At 39.6% G+C, this 24,232-nt stretch overlaps 2 protein-coding genes across 2 annotated transcripts in view; one reads left to right on the forward strand and one right to left on the reverse strand.

Moving 5' to 3' along the window:
- The window catches only part of WARS2 (tryptophanyl tRNA synthetase 2, mitochondrial), an 86,042-nt gene extending 75,358 nt beyond the window's left edge, over positions 1-10,684 (reverse strand). Inside the window, exon 1 of the mRNA XM_060090365.1 lies at positions 10,559-10,684. Coding sequence (XP_059946348.1) covers positions 10,559-10,648 — 90 coding nt within the window. The 5' untranslated portion in view covers positions 10,649-10,684. The remainder of the gene's footprint in view (positions 1-10,558) is intronic.
- A 104-nt stretch (positions 10,685-10,788) lies between these two features.
- The window catches only part of HAO2 (hydroxyacid oxidase 2), a 222,316-nt gene continuing 208,872 nt past the window's right edge, over positions 10,789-24,232 (forward strand). The window contains exons 1-2 of the mRNA XM_060086833.1: positions 10,789-10,936; positions 11,457-11,520. Coding sequence (XP_059942816.1) covers positions 11,485-11,520 — 36 coding nt within the window. The 5' untranslated portion in view covers positions 10,789-10,936; positions 11,457-11,484. The remainder of the gene's footprint in view (positions 10,937-11,456; positions 11,521-24,232) is intronic.

Genomic DNA, 24,232 nt, shown 5'->3' on the forward strand with positions numbered 1-24,232 from the left:
TATTTCCTGCTGGAGTGTTCACAAAAGGTCTAAATAAAAAACAAAAACAAAAAAACAGAACAACAACAACAAAAACCCAGGCTCTCCATCTGTGCTAAAGCAAATGTCTTTAAACAGAGAGAATATAAGGCAGGATTTGTTAATTTCTATAAGAAAGGTACAAAGTCCTGTAAAATTTCAAAATGGGAGCAATCATTTCCAGCTTAAGAACAAAGTTTTCTGGAACCTATCTATGAGTTTTGTTTTTGTTGTTTGCTTGTGTTTTTATTTTAAAGAATGGTGGCATACAGACAAATTAGAATGGGAACAAAGGTCTTTCCAAGAAGAGACAGTGACATTAACAAAGAAGCAAAAGGAAACAGCTCAGAGCAAACTTGGAAATTCTCTTAACTCCAGGGCATAGGATCCATGTAGGACAGCAATGGCCTAGAGAAGTATTTTGGATCTGGGCTGTGGTAGGTCTTGAAGGTGGGGGTATAAGGAGTCTAAGCTTTATGAGAAGCTCCCAAAGGTTCTGAGCAGGGGAACAACATAATTAGCACACTGCTTTTGGGAGGTTAATCTGGTCAGACTGATTTTATTTTGCAGGGTAGGGGGAGGATAGTGTGGGGATGGGAGGAATCAAAGGCTATTAAGATTGATAAGGGTAGAGGAGAGAAAGGCTGCTGAGGAGAATTATATATTATTGAAGAAATAATCATCATTAAGCACAGAAGACCCACTAGGTGCTGTGCACTGGCCAAGGGCCTTTATACATATGTCAGAATCTCAAATCCACATAAAGTTCTTACCATGTGAGTATTACTATTAATACTGTGCAGACGAGAAAACTGAGGCGTAGTGAGGTTGAGTAACTTGCCTGACATCACACAGTTAGCATGTAGTGGAGCCAGGCCTGACTGATCCCAAAAGCCATGCCCCTTCTGCTTTACCACACTTTCTCTTAGTAAGAAGTCAGTCAACTTTAAGATGACAAGTACAGGGCTTCCCTGGTGGCACAGTGGTTAAGAACCCGCCTGCCAATGCAGGGGACACGGGTTCAAGCCCTGGTCTGAGAAGATCCCACATGCCGCGGAGCAATTTAGCCCATGTGCCACAACTACTGAGCCCACATGCCACAACTACTGAAGCCTGCGTGCCTAGAGCCCATGCTCCGCAACAAGAGAAGCCACCGCAGTGAGAAGCCCACGCAACGCAATGAACAGTAGCCCCTGCTCACCGCAACTAGCGAAAGCCCGTGCGCAGCAACGAAGACCCAACATAGCCAAAATAAATAAATAAATAAATAAAATCAAACAAATTAAATTAAAAAAAAAGACAAGTATGATGTTCATGTGACTGTTGATCCTTTAGACACTTGCTTCTCTGGGTTACTGAGTTTCACAGCTTGGTGGCATGGGGGTGTCTGGAAACATGCCAGCCATGGGAGAAGCCAATGTTGCCTGCACAGAAGTACTTCCCTTCACAACAAAGATGGCCAGGTAACCAGTAACCACGGGGGGCCAACCTGGCTGTCTCCCCGGATTTGGCAAGGGCTCCATGTAGTCTGGTCCTTAACATCTCCCCTGGGACTCCACCTTCATGCTACACACTTACCCCAGCCCAAGAGGCTCTTCTCTCTTCCAGTAAGTTTATTAACTGGCTGCTCAGGCCATTCTCCCCATGGGAGGACAGGAATCCAAATCAGGGATTTAAGTAAACAGCTCCATTTCCCTTCACAATTACATTCTCCTATTTTCCCAAAAGGGGCCCAAAGTAATATAGTAAGAGTGAGGCTGAATAAATATAAAATAGAATGGTCCATGCAAAGTTCATGGGAGTATAGGAAATGTTCATGGGAGTATAGAAAATGTTCATGAGAAGCCCTTTGTCTGGAGTATAAAATAAACTCAGTGTTCATTGTTGCTAATTGTAAAGGCTCAACAGCATCCCAATTAATGTACTAATTGGTAATAATTCACTTTAACTCAATTAATTACAGACTCCTCTAAGAACTTTTGGAATGAGAATCTTTTAGAATAAAATTCTTACTTATCCCTTGTTGAAATGGCCCATAACACTAATTACTTTAATCTTTCCCATCTTCTCACTTTGCACCTCTGTTACTTTTGAAGAAAGTACTCTAGCTATAAATCCCAACTAGACCCTAGATAGTGGTCCCCTGGCCATCCGTAAGCTTCAGCACTCACCACCTTCCCTCTGCCTGCAAGGCGGCGGACAGGTTGACCTTTTAGCTATAGACTGTGTATAAATACAACTTCCTGCATGCACCTTGGGACTTATGTGTTAAAAGCCCTTATTTTACACAGGGTAATCCTAGTGGCAGTAGCCAAATAGAGACACGGAGATAAATTTACAAGGCAGCTTTGCTCCTTTCTCATAATTCATTGAGCCAAACAAGACTGTAGGAACAGCAACAACAAAGGATGATTTGTAATTTCTACTCTGCATGTCACCATGGCAAGATATATAAATGGCTTTCATGGAACAGATTTGAAAGTTTGCATGGCAGTCATCAGCATATTAACATGGGTAATTTGTTTCAGAATTTAACGTATTTTATTACACTTAATACACAGAGTTTGGAATCAGACTACCTGGGGTTACATCTTGGCTCTAATACTTGCTATGTGACCTTGGGTGAGTTATTTAACCTCTCAGTATCCTCATCTATAAAATGGGGCTAATATTAACACTCACCTCATTGGGTTGTTAGGATTAAATAAGCTAATGCATGTCAAGTGCTTCAAACCGTGCTTGGTACATGGTAAGCATCCTATAAATATGTGCTGGTACCATCTCCCCCTGCCATCATCATATTTAGTAATAACTGAAATTATCACAGTCCTATCAGACCAGGGCCCCAAAATGAATTAAATGTTAATTCAATTTTCGTACAAATAAGAAAATAATATCCACTGAACTAAAACTTTAAAGAATACTGATATTTACTTATTTAGATTAATCATCACTATAAAACTGGTAAAAAAATGGGAAGATATAATGAAAACTTAATCAATGAGTAAAAGTTTTAGATGGCTAAATAGTGAAACACTGTGTCCTCAGGATTAAATGAGAATATGTGAAGCATTCTGAAAACTACAAAGTGTTGTAGTAGAACAGAATATTACTATTAATGGAAATAATAGATTCCACTTGAAAATGTTTTACAAGGTGAGATTTGTTATTTTATTTTATGTTTTTGAATGCCTTGATGAAAAATCTACAACTATTATCCCAAGAACCTTAAACAAGGTCATTCAGGGCTCCATCCATGATGGAGTTGCCTGGCACTATAGAATCACAGCCAGAACACCAGGACAGGAATGTGAAGGAGAAACTGACATCTCTGTCTGTCCCCAGGTTGGTGTCCCAGCCTAGAGGGCAGGGAATGTAAAAGTGGAAGTTGTGAGAACCTCTGTGGGTTAGAAATCAGGGTAGTTCGACTGTGCTTTTGAAGAGACAAAAGGGCAATCAAAAAGGCAGTTCTCCTAAATGCCCATCGACAGAGGAAGAGATAAAGAAGATATGGTACATACTTACAATGGAATATTACTCAGCCATAAAAAGGAATGAAACTGTGCCATTTACAGAGACATGGATGGACATAGAGACTGTTATACAGAGTGAAGTAAGTCAGAAAAAGAAAAACAAATGTCGTATATTAACATATATATGTAGAATCTAGAAAAATGGTACAGATGAACCTATTTGCAAAGCAGAAATAGAGACACAGATGTAGAGAACGTATATATACCATGGGGGAAAGGGGGGTGGGATGAATTGGGAGATTGGGATTGACATATATACACTACTATGCATAAAACAGATAACTGATGAGAACCTACTGTATAGCACAGGGAACTCTACTCAGTGCTCTTTGGTGACCTAAACGAGAAGGAAATCCAAAAAAGAGGGGATATATGTATATGTATAGCTGATTCACTTTGCTGTACAGCAGAAATTAACACAACATTATAAAGCAACTATACTCCAGTCAAACAAAAACAAAATAAAACAAAACAAACAAAAAAGGCAGTTCTTAGCCAACCAGAAGTAGGTTCAACGCAAGGAAGGCTGAGTGCCAAGAAAAAAGAGAGCTGTAGACGAATTTTGGTAAATGATTACAGGACCATTAGAAGTCAGGTGATGGGGTGGTACGAACCTAGGTATGACCTTACTTTTTTCAGTAAGCAGGGAAGTTAAGAAAAAGTGTTAAGCCTTTGACTGGGAATAAAAGATAGGGTATTGCTAAGAAATGATATAGAGAGAAAACTGTAAATGGCTGAGCAGAGTTAAATTAGTCAAGCTGGAGTCAGTGTATCATCTCTGTGCCTATAAATTAACTCTCTGCCTCTAGTGTCTCACATGGCCAGAGCAACTTCTATGCTAAGTGAGTACATTTCTCTAGTGGAAATTCAGGAAGAAGGCTTAGGCCTCATGCTGCAGTCTCTGGAAGAGAAATTCCTGAACCCCTGATTGATGGTGGTAAAACAGAATCAAGAGCAGAACTGGAGTAAGTGCTCTCTGGGAGGAGACTTGAGGCCAGGTTCGTCACAATGACGGAGTGGTCCATAGCATCATCTGTGAGCACAAACATCAGCATATTATGCAGAAGTAAGCTGTGTTTGGAATGAAAGAAAGAAGTTAGAAAGGAAGGAAGGAAGGAAAGAAAACTGATTGCTATTATCTCAAGTTCTCTCGTAGCTTAAGATAAACAAAGAAAGGTTGCATTTTATTGATAAAATACATACATACCAAAGTAAGTACTCCCAAAGTACTAATTTACAGAGTAGCTCCTTAAAAATAATCCATCCATCATATGTGGTCCTAAGCCAACAAACTCACTAGGATGTTTAAGGAAGCTGAAGTATTTTTCAAACTTCATCTTAAGAAGTCCAACACCGTGGTGGCACCATCTCGGTGGTCCCTGGTTGTATGTGGAGGGAAGGTGGTAGGTGGGGATGGGAGGGGCCAAGCAAGCAGGGCTGTAGCTACTTTTCTATTCCTTAAATCAGAAAAGCTCTACTTTTATCTGTTTTATCTAAGAGGGATTCACATAAGATTTTATTTGATAAGAGACTACTACTGGTTGAGTGGGAAAAGCACAGGCAAGGCTGAGAGTGAATCCTGGCACTGCCATTTACTAGCTCTCTGACTTGGGAAAATTACCAGAATAATGTATAATTACTAAATAATCTCTCAGAGCCTTTGTTTCCTGTTTTATACAATGGATAGAATAATATTCACAGGATCTTTGTGAGAAGTAAATAAGATAAAGCATGTATAGTACATAGCAAGAAGCCTTAGCACAGGGCCTCCCTGGTGGCGCAAGTGGTTGAGAGTCCGCCTGCCAATGCAGGGGATACGGGTTCGTGCCCCGGTCTGGGAGGATCCCATATGCCGCGGAGCGGCTGGGCCCGTGAGCCATGGCCGCTGAGCCTGCGCGTCCGGAGCCTGTGCGTCCGGAGCCTGTGCTCCGCAACGGGGGAGGCCACAACAGTGAGAGGCCCGCATACCGCAAAAAAAAAAAAAAAAAAAGAAGCCTTAGCACATAACAAGCCTTAGCTAAATGTTAGTTCCTTCTCTGAAAGACACAGGGATATGCATGCATACAGGCTTAAATATACAAATATATATATCTTATATATATGCGTAAGCCTCCGTGGACAGTTCTGTAACCCGCAGCCATGCAACAGGTATACTGAGAAAGGATCTGGGGGTCAGCAGCCTCACCCTCTTCATAATTTCCTGGCTGTGGCTGCCATAAGACTTGCTAGCATAAATGCTCAGCATTTATCAACTGTTCCTCCTCTATATTTTTAGCAGTTACCATCAGTCGTTTCCATCAGCTACGCAAAGAGATTTCCAAATTGAAATAATTCTTGTTTTGAATGAGCTAAGTCAGTTCACAAGGAAAATCAACCTAAAAAGCATTTTAAACAAATGGACTCATAGACTAAGCTTAAAAGGAGCTTTAGAGTGGATCCACGCAACAACCTTATTTAAGAAAAGCACAGAGAGATGAGGTAGCCTGATCAAACTGGCACAGTTAGCAACTAGTAAAATTCCCAGATGGCCATAGCAGCTCCTGATAGCTTTCCAAGCTGAGTAGCTCATGTTGCATGTTGGATGAACAATACAAGGCAGAGAAAAGCTAAGGGAAAAGTCACTGGGAACATTACCCCAGTTTAATGCCATTAAGATCATAGAAACCTATAACAACACATTATAATTGCAAAATATGTAGTGAAATGCCAACAGTAAATTTTACCATCCTAATTCCATAATTAATTAGCTTTTACTTAACTAAAAAGTAAAATATGTTTTTACTTTTTTTCCATATGTTTAAAATAAGGTCTTAATACCTGCCTTAAAGCCTTGTTGTGAACAATATCTCTGCTGGAGTATTCTTGCCAAAATCCATAACCTCAGTCTACTCATGAGAAAACATCAGACAAACCCAAACTGAGAGACGTTCTATAAAATAATTGACCAATTCTCTTCAAAAAGGCCAAGGTCATGAAAGACTGAGGAATTGCCATAGATTGGAGGAGACATTACAACTAAATGCAATATGGGATCCCAGATTTCATCATAAACCAGGAGACTAGTGGAAAAACTGGTGAAATTTGAAATTGTCTCAATTTAATTTCTTGGCTTTGATAATTGTATTATATTGTGCAAGAAGAAGCTGCTTGGTGAAGGGTATACAGGAATACTCTGTACTAATTTTGCAACTTTGTGTATCTCAAATTATTTTAAAATTTAAAAAATGCTAAAAGAAAAAGAGAGCAATTTTTTAAAAAGCCTTGTTGTGAGAACTAAATACAAGATAAAAAATTTAATACATTGCCTATTTTTTTGCAGGTACAATTCCTTCATTGAATGGCTATATTTAGCAGCCATAAACAGTAGAAACAGTATGTTAATACTGGCCAAACCCAGGTTGGGACAGCTAATAATGAAGTGTGTTGTCCAACTGTGATAAAAATGTGGACACTTTACACTGCACCTGAATGATTACAAATATTCTTGCAAAAGTCTTCTAATCATCAATATTTCACTCTTTGCACAATACAATCATGAGTTAGTGCTTAAAGAAGTCTGGATTCTGTGTTTGGTCAATGATGACAGGCTTAAATTTACCTAACGCCATCATCGTTTAAACATAACATGTCAGATCCTCTGACTCTGACTCCGATTCCTCTGACTCTGTGACTACTCTCGTCTTGTCAGACTTCATCGGTTTTCTGTGAGGTAACACCTGGCAAAATAAATCACTTTCATATAAATTGTAGACATCTCATAATGAGTATGCCTTGATACACTTTGATTTCTGTTTTCTCTCTAGTTTTTATTTTAAACTTGATTCTACATTTAGCCTTGAGGGGCAAAAGCCTGCTCTTGAGATAACTAAAGGTCCCCAATGCCAAGCTTATTACCCAAGATTTTGCTTTTTTAAGGAAACATTAAAACAACCTAGGAATTGCATTACTCTAGCAAAGTACTGCTGTGGCTCATACGCTTTTGCTTTTCACCTCAGGGAGTAACTGGTGCAGCCAAAACTAATAACAAGCAAATTGCTATTTGTTAGTTTTTGATAGAATCACTCATGTAATAAATATACATTTCTTTCCACCCCTGCAAAATAATTTTTGTTTTCTACAAAGGTTATGAGATATCATAAAAATGTCTAATGCATCTGGTTTAAGGATCCAATTCTTCCTTCACATATTTCTGCATCTGTTCACAAAATCTCTTTGACTTCAAAGGAAGCATTTCAAGAGAAAAAGAAGATACATACAGGAAAAATGGCCATAAATTTTTAGTTTTCCAAAGCCATTTTAATAACTTTTCTAAGGCCATTTTAATAACAGCACTGTGGGACAAGTAAATATCTCTCTCAGAGAGCTACAACATCACAGATGATATAATGACTATACAATTATCTGAAGATTTATGTTTTAAAACTTTATTCTGGGTCTGAAAGTGATATATCTTCAACTTAGAACATGTGAAAAATACAGCAAGCTTAAAGAAGAAAACTTAAATCACTTTTAATCCACTATTTAGGAAAACCAAAGAGAAACAAAAAAAGTTAAGAATAGTTGTTTCCTTCCAGTCTTTTTTTCTCTTGTACGTATATTTATATAAATATTTATTTGCACATATAATATTATAATTACATTATGAATGCAATTTTATATCTTTTCTCAATTGGTCTTTCAAAAGACCGCACTAGTCTTTCAAACCATCATTTTTAATGACTGAAAATTATAGGGGGTGGGGGAGGGATAAATTAGGAGTTTGGGATTGCAGATACGAACTACTATATATAAAATAGATAAACAACAAGGTCCTATTGTGTAGCACACAGCACTATACTCAATATTTTGTAATAACCTATAAGGGAAAAGAATCTGAAAAGAATATATATACATATATAACTGAATCACTTTGCTGTACACCAGAAAGTAACACAACATTGTAAATCAACTACACTTCAATAAAAAAATTTTTAATTTATATGTAGAACTATGCTTTAAGAAGTGCTCTTGCTTACATTTAATTCATATTCTACTCAAAGCTAAATTAAAGGTTTTGAAACACTAATCTGTTCTGGAAATTCTACATCTTGAGACCATCTAGATTAACAGTTGATTAAGATAACTGTATTCATAAATGCCGCTGAAACAATAGTAGAGATTTAAGAATTCTATTCTTTAGCATTTATAATGATTTAATGCCCTAAACTCCCTAGGACAAGCATTAGTGGGTTTTGTAGTTTGTTTGTTTTCTTCTTATGACATCCTCAACTCTTGAGTTTGTTACAAGAGGAAGTTTGGGTCTAAGACTTAGTTACTTTGTGGGGGGGGGGGACTCAAGAAAGAGGGGATATATATATATATATATATATACACATAGAGTTGATTCACTTTGTTCTACAGCAGAAACTAACACAACATTGTAAAGCAATTACACTCCAATAAAAAAAAAAGTAAGACTTAGTTACTCTGAATCCACAGGTTCTAATATGCTACTATTAGCCATAAATACAATAACCAATTCTGGTTCTGTAGAATCAAACCTCAAACTTCAAAGAGAGGAGTATTTGATGTATTTATCTAAATTTGAATCAATTTTTACCTAACAATGCTGCCTGAAATTTCAAACATTTAAATAGTTGTTTTGACAAATAACTTTCCAGCGTAATATCCTCTATCCTTACAAGAATCTTGTGAGGCCCATATCAGTGAAGAACACTTAGGTACAGAAAGTTAAGTAATTTATGGGATGATTAAAATAACAAGTTGAACTTAAATCTTGTTTTTCATAATTAATCTCACTGCTTTACTTTGGCTTCATAATCATGGAGCCATAGATTTTCCAAAGCTTGAAGGAACACTGTCAATCAGTCCAACCCTTCCTCCACCCATTTTGCTAAAGAAAATAAATCCAGCGAGATTAAATGACTTGTCATGCCACACAGCTAGCAAGTGGCAGACAAATCCCTTGACTTCTAGTTTCCTAACTTTCAGTCTAGTGCTCTAATACACCAGTTACCATACAAAATGCTCCTCACACTTACACATTATGACAATGAATATGCAAGGATGCCAGGAAATCACCTAACAGTCACAGAATCTCTAAGATCTCCCTAGTTCCCAAGAGCTATCTCCCAAGAGATGTATGGCAAAGTGTCTACCACTGAGATTGCACTTGCAAGACGTTTAGTAAATGTCTGGGTGAAGTAAATATCTGAATAAGTGAAAGAGTGTGTATATATATATATATATTTGTTTGTTTGTTTGTTTGTTTTTCCCTTTTGCTATGAGGGTAAAATTCTAAATACTGACGGGACGGGTTGAAGGCCGTGTCCATGCTCTCAACACTACAGAGTAATGGTAACAGGAGTGCTGCCAGGACAGGACGACGCCTTTGGCAGCTTGCTGAAATTCTTTCATAGAACCTCCTAGATACAGGTCTACTGCGCGGCAATGAGGAGAAATCAGAGTGGAAGATGCACTGACACTTGCTCAAGTACCGCACTGCCTGAGGGAGGACGTCAAGAGGGTGCACCTACTTAAACGGGTCGATTCCTAACAAGACATCTTCCCTAATTTCTCCGCTGGACCCTTGGCTTGCTATTAGGGAAAGCAGAGTAAAAGCAGCAACGGGATCAAAACAAGGTGTGCAGTGCCGGAGGGACCGGACCTCTGGTATGCTATAACTTCACACACTGCTGGGCTTCCCGCGTTGCCGGGCAACAGCGGAGGTGCGGCGCTCTCAGGGTGCTGAGGGGGAGGGGCTGAGACTAAGGGGGTAAGCGGCGGCGCGTTCCTCCCACCAGGGGCGCGTTACGTCACCGCGAATCCTTGCAACGTCGCCACGCTCCGAGTAGGAAGGCAGTCTTAGGCAAATCGACCTTAGGAGCGGAAGGGTTTGGTACTCTCCAGAGGAAACGGGAAGGGAGAAGCAAACGGAGGGAGGAAAGAGGAATGAGAAGGACCTAGCGGGATGGGAAACTAGTGGAAGAAGGGCCAGCTTCGGTTACCTGGGGAACGGGAGCAGCTTCGGGTCCTTGATGAAGTGCCCGGATGAAGTTCCAGCACTCACGCGCCTTCCGCATTGAGTGCAGCGCCATCTTGAGAGGGGCGGAGCCGTCTAGTCTTGAGTGACATCTGCTCAGAGAGGAAGTCCCAGATTCGCAGCGTTTTTGCTTGTTGCGCATGCGCACTTGACCTCGGGGCGGGCTTTTGTGCCGGTGCCTGGGGGCGTCCGGTCTTCGCAGAGCAGGTCGCGGGGTCAGGAACGGGGTGGGGCTTGGCTTTAGCATTTGCCCTGGAGACCTAATGTTTGCGCAGGTTTCGTGAAGGGACAGTCTCCTACGTGGATGTTAGTAGCAGTGTTTTTTAAACTGGAAGAAAGTCAAGTGAGTTGCCTTTAGTATCCTGGCCGTCCTGAGGCAAGCTTTTAAGAAGTTTCTCTAGGAGTGGGACCTCCCCGGTCCTGTTAGAGGGCAGTAAGTGGTCTTTTGAGACCTATGTGGCCTCATTAATGCATTCGATATGCAAACGTTTGTTGAACCCTGCCATCTGCTAGGTACTGAAGGTTCAAAGAAAGATATATCTTGCCTTCAAGTTGTGTACGGGCTAATGGGGTAGCAGATAAATAAATGATGCACTGTTTGAGGTGTTAAAGAAGCAAATGCCGAGATTGGGGAGGTGGGGTGGTTATGACTGTGGTGCTTCAGCCTGGTGCAAGGGAGGCTTCAGAAAGAAGATGACACTTGATAGAAGAAATTGTTCTGAGTTTTGCCTTAAATTATGAGAAGAGTTAACATGGTACTCCTACTTCTTTCTGTTAGTGCACCCAAAAATCTATCAGTAAAAATATAATTGGGAGAGATTCGTCAGAATTCCTTTATGTGTTTTGTTGTATTTATTCATTAGGAAGAGGTAGGAGATAAATGCAGTAAGGATGCTGATACTCTTAATGGAACTGAAATCTAACAAGGTAAGACAAAACTTATCAATTTATCAATTAAAAACATACAGTAAAAATCTCTTAAGAGTGGCACATAGTACTGGTGAAGTTCAAGCATAAGTGATGTAATACAGAAATAAGCAGGGAAGGAATTGTAGGAATGAGGACAAAACTAAGGATAAAACTAAGGAAATCAAATGCCATTCTTCAACAAAACTAATCAGTTTGGTTTTGTCTCTTAAATTTGAGGTTCTTGTAGTACTTCCAAATATGACACCAATTAGATAAGTCTGGACCTCAGGAGAGAGGTCTGAGCTACAAAACAGATGGTAACTAAATCCAATGAAATCTTTGAGACTACAAGGTACAGTTTGTGGAATAAAAGTAGTCGGATGATGGAAATTGAAAGGAGTAGTCAAATAATGTTTAAAAGCCCCCAAAATGAGGTATTACTGAAATCCAGGAAAGAGACCCTGTCAGTGGAGGTGATGATTGATCTTTATAAAGATACAAGGTATCTCTTGTAAACATGCAGTTTTATAAATGCCTAAATGTTTTGTACTCATATATACAGCAAAGCATTAAAGTACAGTTTTTTACAGATATATTAATTAGATTTGATGACCCTAGGAATTAGCAAGATTAGACTTCTGACATCCTCAGCCACCTGGATTATAAGATAAAGCCTAGCAATGATATGAGGGTTTCGGCAGAAAGCTGTCACAGGGCCTGCCCACTTTATTTCCTCAAGCAGTAAGTTTAGTTTTTATCTCCGAAGACTCCGAAGACATACATGACTGATAATATTTTCATGGGAGATATTTCCAAGACATTCCCATTGAAGGAGGTATATCAGGACAGCTGTGTGTAATCACTTCAATATCCATATTTTTAAAAGTAAGTTATTTTCACAGGGACCTACTGTATAGCACAGGGAACTATACTCAATATTTTTTTAATAACCTATAAGGGAAAAAATCTGAAAATGTGTATATATAAGGGTGTATGTATAACACTGAATCACTTTGCTGTACACCTGGAACTAGCACACCATTGTAAATCAACTGTACTTCAAAAACAAAAAGTTATTTTCAAACTTAGAATAAATTGTGTTTCCCACCACAGTGGTGACCTGGTGACTCTTGAGTGTCACTCAGCCAGCATGATGATTTCTTTTGCGTTTCTTAACATTTCCCTAGCACCTAGTATAGTACCTTGCACAAAGTAGGCACATCTTTTAAATCTAAATTTTATTTTGACAAAGTAAGCGATTAATTGACAGGTTGGTATGCTTTTAGCCAGAAGGGACAGCTGACAGCAGAAAAGACACTAGACGTATTAAAAGCAAGCTAGTTTTGTCTGCTTTTGCACTTTTTTACAATGGCGGTCTGAAACCTTTTGGTGTTGGCAAAAGTATCACAAAAAAGCTCACCATCATCTAAGCTCACCATCTTCTGGTCTTCTAAGAAGTGCAGTATATTCAGCATATTTTAATGAGTATTGTAAATATTAATCCTGAATCTTCAGGAAAAGATGTTCTTCAGTGTACCTTTTAAAGAAAAAATTTGTAACTTTTGAGAAGTTTCCATATAAAATGGTTAACATTTTAAAGGTTTGTATAATGCAGGGTTAGTTTGATTACATGGGAAGTTCACTTATGGAATATTTCATTGTCCAACAGTGTTGTTTAAATGAAGCACCACTGTATTTATTGGCAGTGTTTTACCATGGCAATCATTTGGTTAGCCAAAGAGCTTTAGTAAAATGAGATATAAATGTTGTATTGAAAGCAGACTTTAGATATACTTACAATTAAAACCTTTTATTTTCGTATACTTGTAGCATGCACTGTATGTCTACATATGTTCATGCTTAGAATTTTGAACACTTGTTTAAAATTTGATTTCTCATCAACAGTTTTATTTTATAGTAAGTGCTAGTAATTTTGCTCTTTCCTTAACATTCCCTGAAAATCCCATCTTACTTGAAACAATAGATTAAAACCAGACTGGCAGTTGGGAACGCTTTCTATTGCAACCATGTGTGCCAGAAGAAAGGATTAGGTTTCCTTGACCAAGAACATCAAGGGGAACCTCCACCTCTGCAGACACACCTCTGTTCCTCAGTAATGGAGAGTTTATATCTAGTTAGATTTAAATGGGATAAGGAAAGAGTTTAAATCCACTCTTAGCTGTGGTAGTATAATCAGCCCTCCAGTCTCAAAGTATCCAATTTTGTTTCTCTAATTTAATTCTAAGTGTCAGGTTGGTATTAGATGCTGATCAAGGGAATGGAGAGTTACCCTACACATTTATTCACTTAAAGAAGAATTTTGCAGAATGCAAAGACTAGATGGCATCTATGTTCAAAACTTACTTGAAGCACAATCCATTCACCTCTGACCTTTCATTTATATTGAATATGTTTTTCAAATACAGAGGGAGAGATTCCACAATGAAGGCAAACCTTTTGCTTCATCATCTGGGGTACAACCACAGTTCTCTGGCCATACTGTCTTATGCTGGACTCATTGTGACCTAAATCAAACTGAGGCAGAGTCTCCCTTAGAGTGAAATAGTTTCCAAGAGTCACTAAAGTACATGGGAAACAATAATAATGATTTGGAGATTGTTCTTTTACACCTTTGGCTGAATTCTAGTCCTACTCCTCATTTTATATTTGTTGAAACTGGTCCAGAGATATTAAGTACCTAATGAAAACTCACACAACAAATAAGAGCAGGAATGGGAAGAACTTTGACCTCCAGATGAGTGCTCTACTTTAAGTGACACCACTGTAACGCTGAAGGAGCTGAGGCTGGGGCTGGTCCAAGCAAGGAACAGTTTCACCTAAGGGCACATCCTTGTCATGCTTCAAAGTCAGAGCAACTAAATGGCTGAGTTTTAAAGGGTTGATGCTCTCATTTCTCCACCCCTAACATTAAAAGATGCTGTTTTTCCCTAGTAATTTTTGGGGAAGTGCAAATTGTAGCATCTTCTTTGTATGAGGGTGGTAATCAGGAGGCTTATCTGGTCTTTGGGAAGGCTACTTAGGTGCTTGAAGGGTGGCATTACTATCACTTTTTTCCTGGAAGGTAAAAAAGTAAAATCAAGGGAGAGGCTGGGTGATGTGGATAGCAAAGTAGAATTTTTCTCGCAGTACCTTTTTCTTAAAATTAAGGGCCAATGCCATAGTCTTTTCTAGATTCACCTTCTTACCTTAAGGCCTCTTTCCGACTCCATAACAATGAAGACATTTTGATCAGGGTTGGGAGAAGGTGGTGAGGATGGGGAGAGCCAGAGCAGACATAAGTGAATAATTTACAGTCATTGATCTTCAGACAACTGACTCCATTACTTGTAGAATCCGTCGTGTGCAATACCAGGAAGAAGACTGATTATATGGGGGTGTTGCAGGCCCTGGGATTCCTGTTCATTTTTCATGTTTTCTCTCCATACTCTTTTTCAAACTGCTTTCCAACATTAGAATACAGATCTTCAAAGAAGACAGAGAATTGCTGCCTTATTTAAGTATGGATCTAGAATGGAAAGCATAATTTTGGAGTAATGTAAGAGATTTTTTTCAATGTTCCCCATCCCCACTGTCTACCCACAGTCTTAGGACATAATGTTCCATGGAGGAAATGGAGCTTAGCAATGAGCAAATTAAAGTTTTGAAGGAACATCTTACTTTGTTATCTCTCTTTGCATGCCATATCTTTTCCAGGTGGTATGGCCCTAAAGACAAGATCCATATGTTATCTGCACACTCATGCTATTTTTAAATTACCACCCTTTGCTTTCAGCTACTTCAAAACTAGGGTGAGTAGGCTCCCCTCTTCTGGATTTATGTTTTACAAACAGAACTATAGCAAGGTCTCCAAAAAGCTTCCTGGAGTGTCTTTAGATAAGCTCTTTTCTATTTTGTCTATGTAATCAAACTACATCAGATTCCTGCCCACTCTGTACCTGTCTGGTGTGATTCTAGGATCCTAGCTGTGACCACTGAAAGTCAGACATAATCCTTAGGTCTTGATCTTTCTAAAAACAACACCAAAAGATACCTTAATCTCTCTAAAAACAGGGAGGGTGTTACCCTCACTGTCTCTGTCAAATCCCATCTCTAACCAGTTAGATTCTGTTGGACTTTCCAAAACTCAACTGACAGTTGCAATCAGCGATTTTTTTTTTTTTTTTTTTTACTTTTTGTCCTTAATAAGTAGAACCGAGCATGAATTTGGAGAAAATTTGTATGGTGGTTCCATTACTGATCTCAGTGAACCGTTTAATCTTCATGTGTCTCTTTTCCTTGTATAAAATGAGTAAAAAGTAGGAGGGCTAAATGACATAAATTGTAACTCTTGTGATTCTAGAAACTAGTTTTTGTCCCAGAATCTAACTGTCCCAAATCAGACTCATTTAGAAGTACAGAGATGGGTATTAGAGTCAGGATCCATATTTCAAGCATATGCCCTGACCCATGTCCCTGGCAGATACTGACATACAGATGTTGAGAACAGGCCTCACAAGTTTTTCAAGACTGTGCCCCAGGCAGCTACTCTCAACCGAATAAAATTGGACCTACTTGTCATCCTGGCATGGCAGGGTTAGGTTTATGAAAAACAGAGAATATGAACCTTTTCTCACCCAACTGTGAATATGAAGTGGCTTTTCGAAGATCACTTTTCAAAGGGTAGGTGGGGGCTTCCCTGGTGGCGCAGTGGTTGAGAGTCCGCCTGCTGATGCAGGGGACACGGGTTCGTGCCCCAGTCCAGGAAGATCCCACATGCCGCGGAGCGGCTAGGCCCGTGAGCCATGGCCGCTGAGCCTGTGCGTCCGGAGCCTGTGCTCTGCAACAGGAGACGCCACAACAGTGAGAGGCCCGCGTACCACAAAAAAAAAAAAAAAAAAAAAAAAAAAGACAAAGGGTAGGTGGGAAGTGTATCTTGACCTGTTTTCATCCTCTGTAGCTACTTTAGGTAGCAGTTTGCTTAGCTCCCAACTACACTGCTTTTTGTTGTTTCTCAGAAATATACTCATTATTTTGTAATTGTCAGTCACAATGATTTATAGGACAGTTGCTAATCCAAGAGTTTTAGGGAGGGTTACCTAACAGATGCTGTGATCTTTAGGAGAGGAATGTAGCCACTGTCCATCCACAGCTTGGCAGGTGTGGGGAATGGGAATAGCCCTGCCTGTCTCTCCTCCCACACTCTGATCTTCTGACCTGTTGGTTCCTCACATTTGCTGAACTCCAGGGCAAAGGAACATGATTTATCTGCTCCATAAAGGTCAGTCCTTACCTCTGCTCTCCAAGAAGTACACGACAGGTTGCAAAATGGTACACAGTGCATCTGGACGGCCAAATGGTGATATTCAGTACAGAACTATCCATTTATAGAACTAGAAATATAACTGTAAAAAACGTGAAAAAACTCCCAGTCTTCTTAGGATAACTTTTTTTTTTTTAGGAAAACTTTTAAGCAGGCATTAAACTTGATGAAAAACCATGTTTTCATCTCTAACTTAGCAGAGTACTTGCGACATCAGAAAAGGGCTCAATAAATATTGGCAGATAGATTAAATGAACAAATGAACACGTGAGGAGAAGGAGGGAGGTGTGCAGTGGGATATTTCAAAGATAGTGCAGGGAATTAGGAAAAAAATGTAAAGCCTAAAATAAGCCCTAGAAGCATTTTTTAAATCTCTGATATATGCTTGCTTTCTTGTGGTTTGCTTTTTCCATTAACAGGCAGAATGCATAAAATATTCTGATTAGTTGAGGCTTATTACTTAGGTTCCAGCTAATGTTTTATATATAAATCTAAATTACTGCTCTTCTTCCCTTCTGCCTTTCTTTCTGTTTGGTCAAATCCCTGTGGGAGGGAGTAACATTCCTGTGGTGGGTAAAATAATTTCTATGGAAATTATTCAAAATGCAACTTCAGTAAACACTATGTGAAGATATGATTTATTTCTGGATTCAGTCCTTGTGCTTGCATCATCTCCCTATTTATCATCAAGTTCTCTGTTTGCCGGCATTTCTTTTTAAGGATTTGTCCATATCGGTTTTGCATCTCAGAGGATAAACTTCCATCAGGAGGGTTGAAGCAACCGGAAGCAAGAGAGGAGAGATTGTGTGAGAAGAGATTGTGTCCCAAGAGGCAGTGGGTGTACTGAACTTTATTCCCAGCTCTGCCATAACTTGCAAAGTGACACTGAAAAGTCCTTAACCTCTCAGGTTGCTTTTTATCTGAAAAAATGGAGGTGGTTGAAGCAGATGATGTTCAAGGTTCCTTCCTGCCCTTAACTATATAAGCTTACACTCAAGCAGGTGTTACATGTTTAACCCAAAGATCTCCCAGTGCTTTGGAAATACATCTACAGGCTGATAGGCTGAACTATCTTCACATTTTGACAGATGGTCCCACTGGGACCTCAGTGACTCCTTAATCATTTCATTATAAATCTGTGAAAGATCCAGAAACTGTGTCTTGAATAGCGTGTTGGAGGAATCGAACCAAACTGTGACTAACTTGAAGAGTGTTGTCAGTGAGAAAATCATTAGATAATAAATCCAAAACAAAGGTGGAAAAATGAGTCTTCTGTTATTATCACATGCATTGGAGCAGGGGGAGATGGCGTTTGGAAGCTGGTGCCAGGGAGAGAACCTAGAGGCAGAGTAAGAACTGGAGGAGATGGGAGATCATTTAACTGTAAAGGTTGTCCAGCAAATGTGCTATTGCTTTTATTGATTCATACTATTCACTCATTCAAAAATCATTTAACGTATGCTTACTGCATGCCCATGAAACTGAAGGACTAAAAATGTAATCTTTGTGTCACTACAGGTACCATGCGATGATGCTTCTATGTTATCACATGTACCGCCTTCTTTTCTTGGCTCTAGTTTCTTAGTTCCCACTCTGAAACCTCAGAGACAGAGGACTTGGAAAGCCAGCATTTTAACCTGCCTCTCTCCCACCCTTCCTTCCTACCTTCTTCCCACACTTATTGACCACCAGCTGTTAACCTGAGACTGTCTAAGGTACTGGGGAACCATGGAGGATAAAGACATGGATTCCACCATGGAGAAGCTTGAGTATTGCAGGGAAGATTTCTTATAAACTTGCTAAAATACAATAGTATAGGTGCCATTCTAGAGCATGGACATGGTAGTGTAAACTCAGGTCCCCCAATTTCTAAAAAATGGCAACCAGATCACACTCATTATGAGTCCACAAAGCCCCTGACAGATCAAGGATGCACTTCTTGGGACATCCCTTCTGGTCGACATGCACAGCTCCCACACCAGCCCTGGCTACACCTGTCAATTCTATTGTCACTGTAGTCACCTAAATAAAAACAAAATCCACATGCCTAGGGCACAGGTCACACAAAATAGGACTGTGGTTCCTCCTCAAAGAATAACACCCCTTTAGAACTTATTTTATCCCTCTTGTCTTAGAACCACTAGGGAATCGAGGGAAGCTAAAGAAGGGGGTCTCTGGCTCTGATCTTTTCTGGGTTAGGAGGATCCCTCTCCAATCCTGTTGCAGCTCTGTTTGTTAAATAATGTCTCTTTTCCTAGAACGCTCAGCCTACATCTCATAGATTCTTAGACATTTCCGTTTGTCTGACACTCAACACCAGGAGGCGGTGGGGTGAAGTTTGACAACATGATGCTAATAACACACACTCTTCAGGGCTTGACATTCTGTTATTTACTCATCTGGCAAAAACTTACTGGGTATCTATCCCGTGCCAGCCACCACGCTAAGCACTAAGTACACAAAGCCGAATAAGATACTATCTGTGCTCTTCCAGATCACAATTTAATGAGGGAAACTGCAAACACAAACTGTTACAGGGAAGGTGTCTTTATAGCAAGAAGATCTTTTAATTTCCTACAAATCACACTTTAGGGACAGTCCTGGATCCACTATTTACTATTTGGATGACCTTGGACAGGCTTCCGAAGGGTATTTGCCCCACTTTCCTCACCCAAAGATACCAAGTTCCCCAAGTGCCCTGACAACTCTGAGAGGAGCACTGAGCTGACTGGTGAATGGAATTTCAAATTGGAAAGAGGAGCAGGATGCTCTTAAGAGAGATAACTACACGCGTGAAGGAAGCATGGATATGCAAATAGAAAGGTGTACAGAGGAGTGAAGATAGGGGAATAAGGTATTAACACGTCTCCCTGCATCTGTTCTTGTCCCCTTCAGTTTATTCTCAACCAGCAGCCAGAGCAACCCATTAAAATGTGTGGTATTGGGCTTCCCTGGTGGCACAGTGGTTGAGAGTCCACCTGCCGATGCAGGGGACACGGGTTCGTGCCCCAGTCCAGGAGGATCCCACATGCCACGGAGTGGCTGGGCCCGTGAGCCATGGCCGCTGAGCCTGCGCATCCCGTCCGGAGCCTGTGCTCCGCAACGGGAGAGGCCACAATAGTGAGAGGTCCGCAAACCGCAAAAAAAAAAAAAAAAAAAAGTGTGTTATTGTAAATCATGGTCACTCCTCTGCTCAAACCCTCCAGTGGCTTCCCAAGTCCTTACCAAGACCTATAAGGCCCAGATGATCTGTATTCTCCATCCCAGCCTCCCTTTCTGACTTCTTTGCCTATTGCCTTCCTTTTACCTTGCTCTGCTCTGGACACTCTGGTCTCCTCACCAGCCCTCAATGCTTATCACCATCTAACATATTTTACTTAATTTACTTTCTCATTCTCTAGAATGTAAGCATCATAAAGCAGGGACTTTTGTCTGTTTTATTCTGTATCTAAAATTTAGAAAGTGCATGACTAATAACATACTTGCTAAATGAATTTCTCCAGTTTGTGGATCAGGAAACTAAGATCCAAAGAAAGAAAGTGAATGAGGTCAAAGTTCTCCTTAGAAGGAGAGTCTGGACTTAGTAAGACTTAGATCTTCTGTCTCTCTGTTCCACAGACTCTATGGTAGACAGAATAATGGGCTCCAGAGATGTCTACATCCTATAGCCCAGAAACATATGGCAAAAGGGACTTTGCAGATGTGATGAAGTTAGGGATCTTGAGATGGGGAGATCCTTCAGATTGTTGGCTTAACTTCTGACATTCCTTCCCTCAGCCTCTTCAACTCTTAGATTTATTTATTCACTCATTTATTAATTCACTCAACCAATATTTACTATATATATTGATAGATCTGTTTTAGCAGAAGAAAAAGGAAGGGTATGAAAGGGTAACTTTTACATCTCTATGTAGTGTTTTTTAAGCCATGGAATTTTACTTTGGGGATTTCTAGTGTTTTTTTAATTTAAAAGATAGAAAAGAATATTTTCTGAGAGATACTCTGAGCCATACACTGTGGTAGATACTGGAGATAAAAGAAAAGTCTTGAACTACACACACTTACTGTTTTATAGGGGTGACAAGTGAACAGAGAATCAGATTGCCCCACCTCAAGCAAATGTCACCAGGGAGGGAAGCAGGGTTTCGGTGGAGGCCCAGAGTGGGGAATCTAACCCTCCCTGGAGGACAGCGTTGCAGTGGAGGGTTGGTGAGTAGAGAATCCCAAAAGTAACATCTCAGTTGAGTAGTTGCTTCCTTATCAAGGTTTGCCTATCCCTGGCATCGGGTGTTTTGCTAACCAGAGCCAGCTGTTTTGTGAATGCCTTCTCCCCACTGTCCTGCTCTCCCTGCCTGGTCCCTTCACTCACTGCCTCCCATGCCCTGGCATGACACAGGCATTTTCAGGCCCTTTCCCATGAATCTGTTTAGAGCCAGCACCCTGTACAGCTCAAGAGGAGTCACAGCTCATGGTGAGATAAGGGAGGGACTTGGAAGAAAACATGATGAACGTGGACAAAGCCAAGGGGGAAATATGCATGTTTTCATTTGCTTTCCCCAAACAAGATGCTTTCACACCACTTTCCATAATCCAAACAGTATGTTTTCTCCTTAACATACTGTGAAGATGTGGTGGCTATCTATTGTAAAGCCACACGAGACATGTTTTTCTCCCAAGATGGAGTTAGCACCCTTCCTGGTGCTCCCTTCAGCACCATGTGTGCCCATATTTTATAGAGTCTCTCATACCCTACCCCAATCCCATGACTGTCTGTGTTCTCCTAGGGACTCCTAAGATCCTTCTAGAGCATCCACCAGTCTTGCCTGAGGTTGTATGGCACATGCCCTGCACACAGGGAGTGTTCAATAAATAATTGCTTAATTGCACTGAATACTATAAAACAGTGTAGGTGCTAGTTTGGGCAAATTTTGAAACATCTGAAGTCAAACTCTCATTTTGGAAGGCTGAAAAATCATTTTCAATTTTAATTTATTATTTCTAAGAAAACAAAAATGTTCCCACAATTCTCAAATTAATATTCACCAGTGACATTTTCAACCTGATTTGAGAGGCTGAGGAGGGAATGTAGGTTACGTACACAATAAAAATTATATTTTAATTGCCCTCTAACTTTTGGCTGTGTGTAAAGAAGAAACATAGGATATATGAGGGGAAAATGCTTTGAAAACTCTAAAGTGAGTTGCAGATGTTAGTTTATGTTTTCACACAACTAAAGCAGAAACTGCCTATGCCCTCAGTCCCTTGCAGACTGAAGCAGACATCAGTGTTTGGATGGGACACAGGAATGGTGGAAGGAATGGTTACTTTTTGCACAGAGAATTCAATTGTTCTGGGCTTAGCCAGGATGCAGATGGTTTTCCATTGCTAGAATTGGTCAGGGATGGTGGGGGAAGCGCTTAGGCATGGTTTCACTGAATTGGCAATGCAGGCTTTCAAGAAATCTTTGAACAATAACACTGTTCAGGTACCTACTTGGAGAGGTCAACTGCTTGGTTCGTTTTTTTAAATACAAATCAAGCAAGTGACAGTGACACGTCTTGGTGCCATTTCATACCATCCCTGACTTCTCAGAAGCAGCTGGCGCCAGTTGTCTTCCCTGGCAGGGATTGCTAGCCCTGGCTTTGCAACAGTCCAGAGAGCCTGCAGTTCTCCAGGGGAATTGCAAAATACTTTTAAATATTCTAAAAATGAAATTAAATATTCATTTTATTTTAATTTACATATGCCATCCAGTACTTTTAGAAGATGTCAGTACTGTGGAATGACATGGCCAACCGTCATATGTTTCAGCTCTGAAATACAGCTGTGAGTTCTCAGAATAAGATGCTGATGGTCCTGTGTCCAGTGCTGTCCGATTTTCACCTTGGCTAGTGTGCGGGTTAACCAATATTTATCTTTCTGTATGGCTGTAAAAAATTTTATAGGTCCAAGATGGTCAGATATTATTTCATAAAGCCTTATTCTAGTGAGTTCTAGTAATTCTTAATCTTTCTCAAATAATCGTCAAATCTTCTCCAATAACAAAATAACTAAGCACATTTTACAATTGTAATGTAATTTTTGGTATGAGAAAACTATTTCCAGGTCTCCAAGTAAACATATAACAAACAATTAGGAATGTTAGAATCATGGTCGGGGAGGCAGACATTCTGTGCGTCTCCATCCCAAGCTCTCCACCTCAGATTTCTCGCTCTTTTTTACTTTTTGCGTAAGCTTATCTTGGTGTGTTGCCTGGGAGTTTAGATGTTTTATTATAACACAAAAAAATTACATGAGACAAAGCCCAACTTGCTTTTCTTTTCCCTTCCAGTCCTACTATAATTTAGACAAAACTCAGCCATTTTCTTCCATTATGTAGAATGGCTACTGAAAAGGAAAGATGTAGAAAAAGAAAACTTTCAGGAAACAGTGAGAAACAAATGCATCATGATCTACTTAACAGAGAACTGTGGGTAAGAGTCATGCACAAGAACATGGAAATGGCTTCTTGAAAATATCTTTTTTTTTCAATTTAAAAAGGAATGCATGCACATGGTAAACAAAAATAATTCAAATTGTAAGGAAAATACAAAACAAGAAGTAAAAATTCTCTTCTCCAATATCCTGTCCCAGATCCTGAATCCTGCTGCCCAAAGAAGAACTGTTAGTTATTTGTTATGCATCCTTCTGGAAGTATTCTGTGCATATGACAAAGATGTCACAAAACCCTCATGCTTTTCTTCCTTACAAGCTCTACAACTTCATTTTTTCCCTTATTGTGTCATGAGCATCTTAACGTATCAGTAAACGTTTATAACTCAGTTTTAAAGAAAATGATATGCTTCATAGTATTCCATTAAATGAGAGTATCGTTATTTGTTTATATGATCTCTTTTTGGTAGACATTTTGGATTGCTTTTAGGTCATTTCCATTGCAAACATTACTTCAGTGAACACTTTTGTAAATAAGTATTTGTACACATGACAAAATAAATCTAATTTCTACAGGGTTAATTTCCAAAAGTGAATTCTGAGATTATGTGTATTTGCATCTTGAAAACTATCTCCTCATTTATCTCCAAAGACGTTAACCTATATGTACACACAGTAACAGTGCATGAGAGTGCGTTTCCCACCTGCTCTCATTACTAGAAATTTGTTTTTAGAAATAACAATATATAAACACTATCATAGGTTACATCTGGGATTCAAGAAAGGACCTTTACTTTTTGCTTTCATAGACATCTGTACTATGTAAATTTGATACAGTGATGATGTTTTCTTTTGTAATTAAAAAAGATTAAAGATTCAGAACACTTGGTTGTAACTGTTTGGCGATAAAATTTCACTTGTAAAGTAAAGCCCAGAATATGAGACCATTCTCAAAAGAAGACCATGGGAGGGAGCAGT

The sequence above is a fragment of the Mesoplodon densirostris genome, chromosome 2 (assembly GCF_025265405.1).
Source record: "Mesoplodon densirostris isolate mMesDen1 chromosome 2, mMesDen1 primary haplotype, whole genome shotgun sequence".
NCBI classification, from domain to species: Eukaryota; Metazoa; Chordata; class Mammalia; order Artiodactyla; family Ziphiidae; genus Mesoplodon; species Mesoplodon densirostris.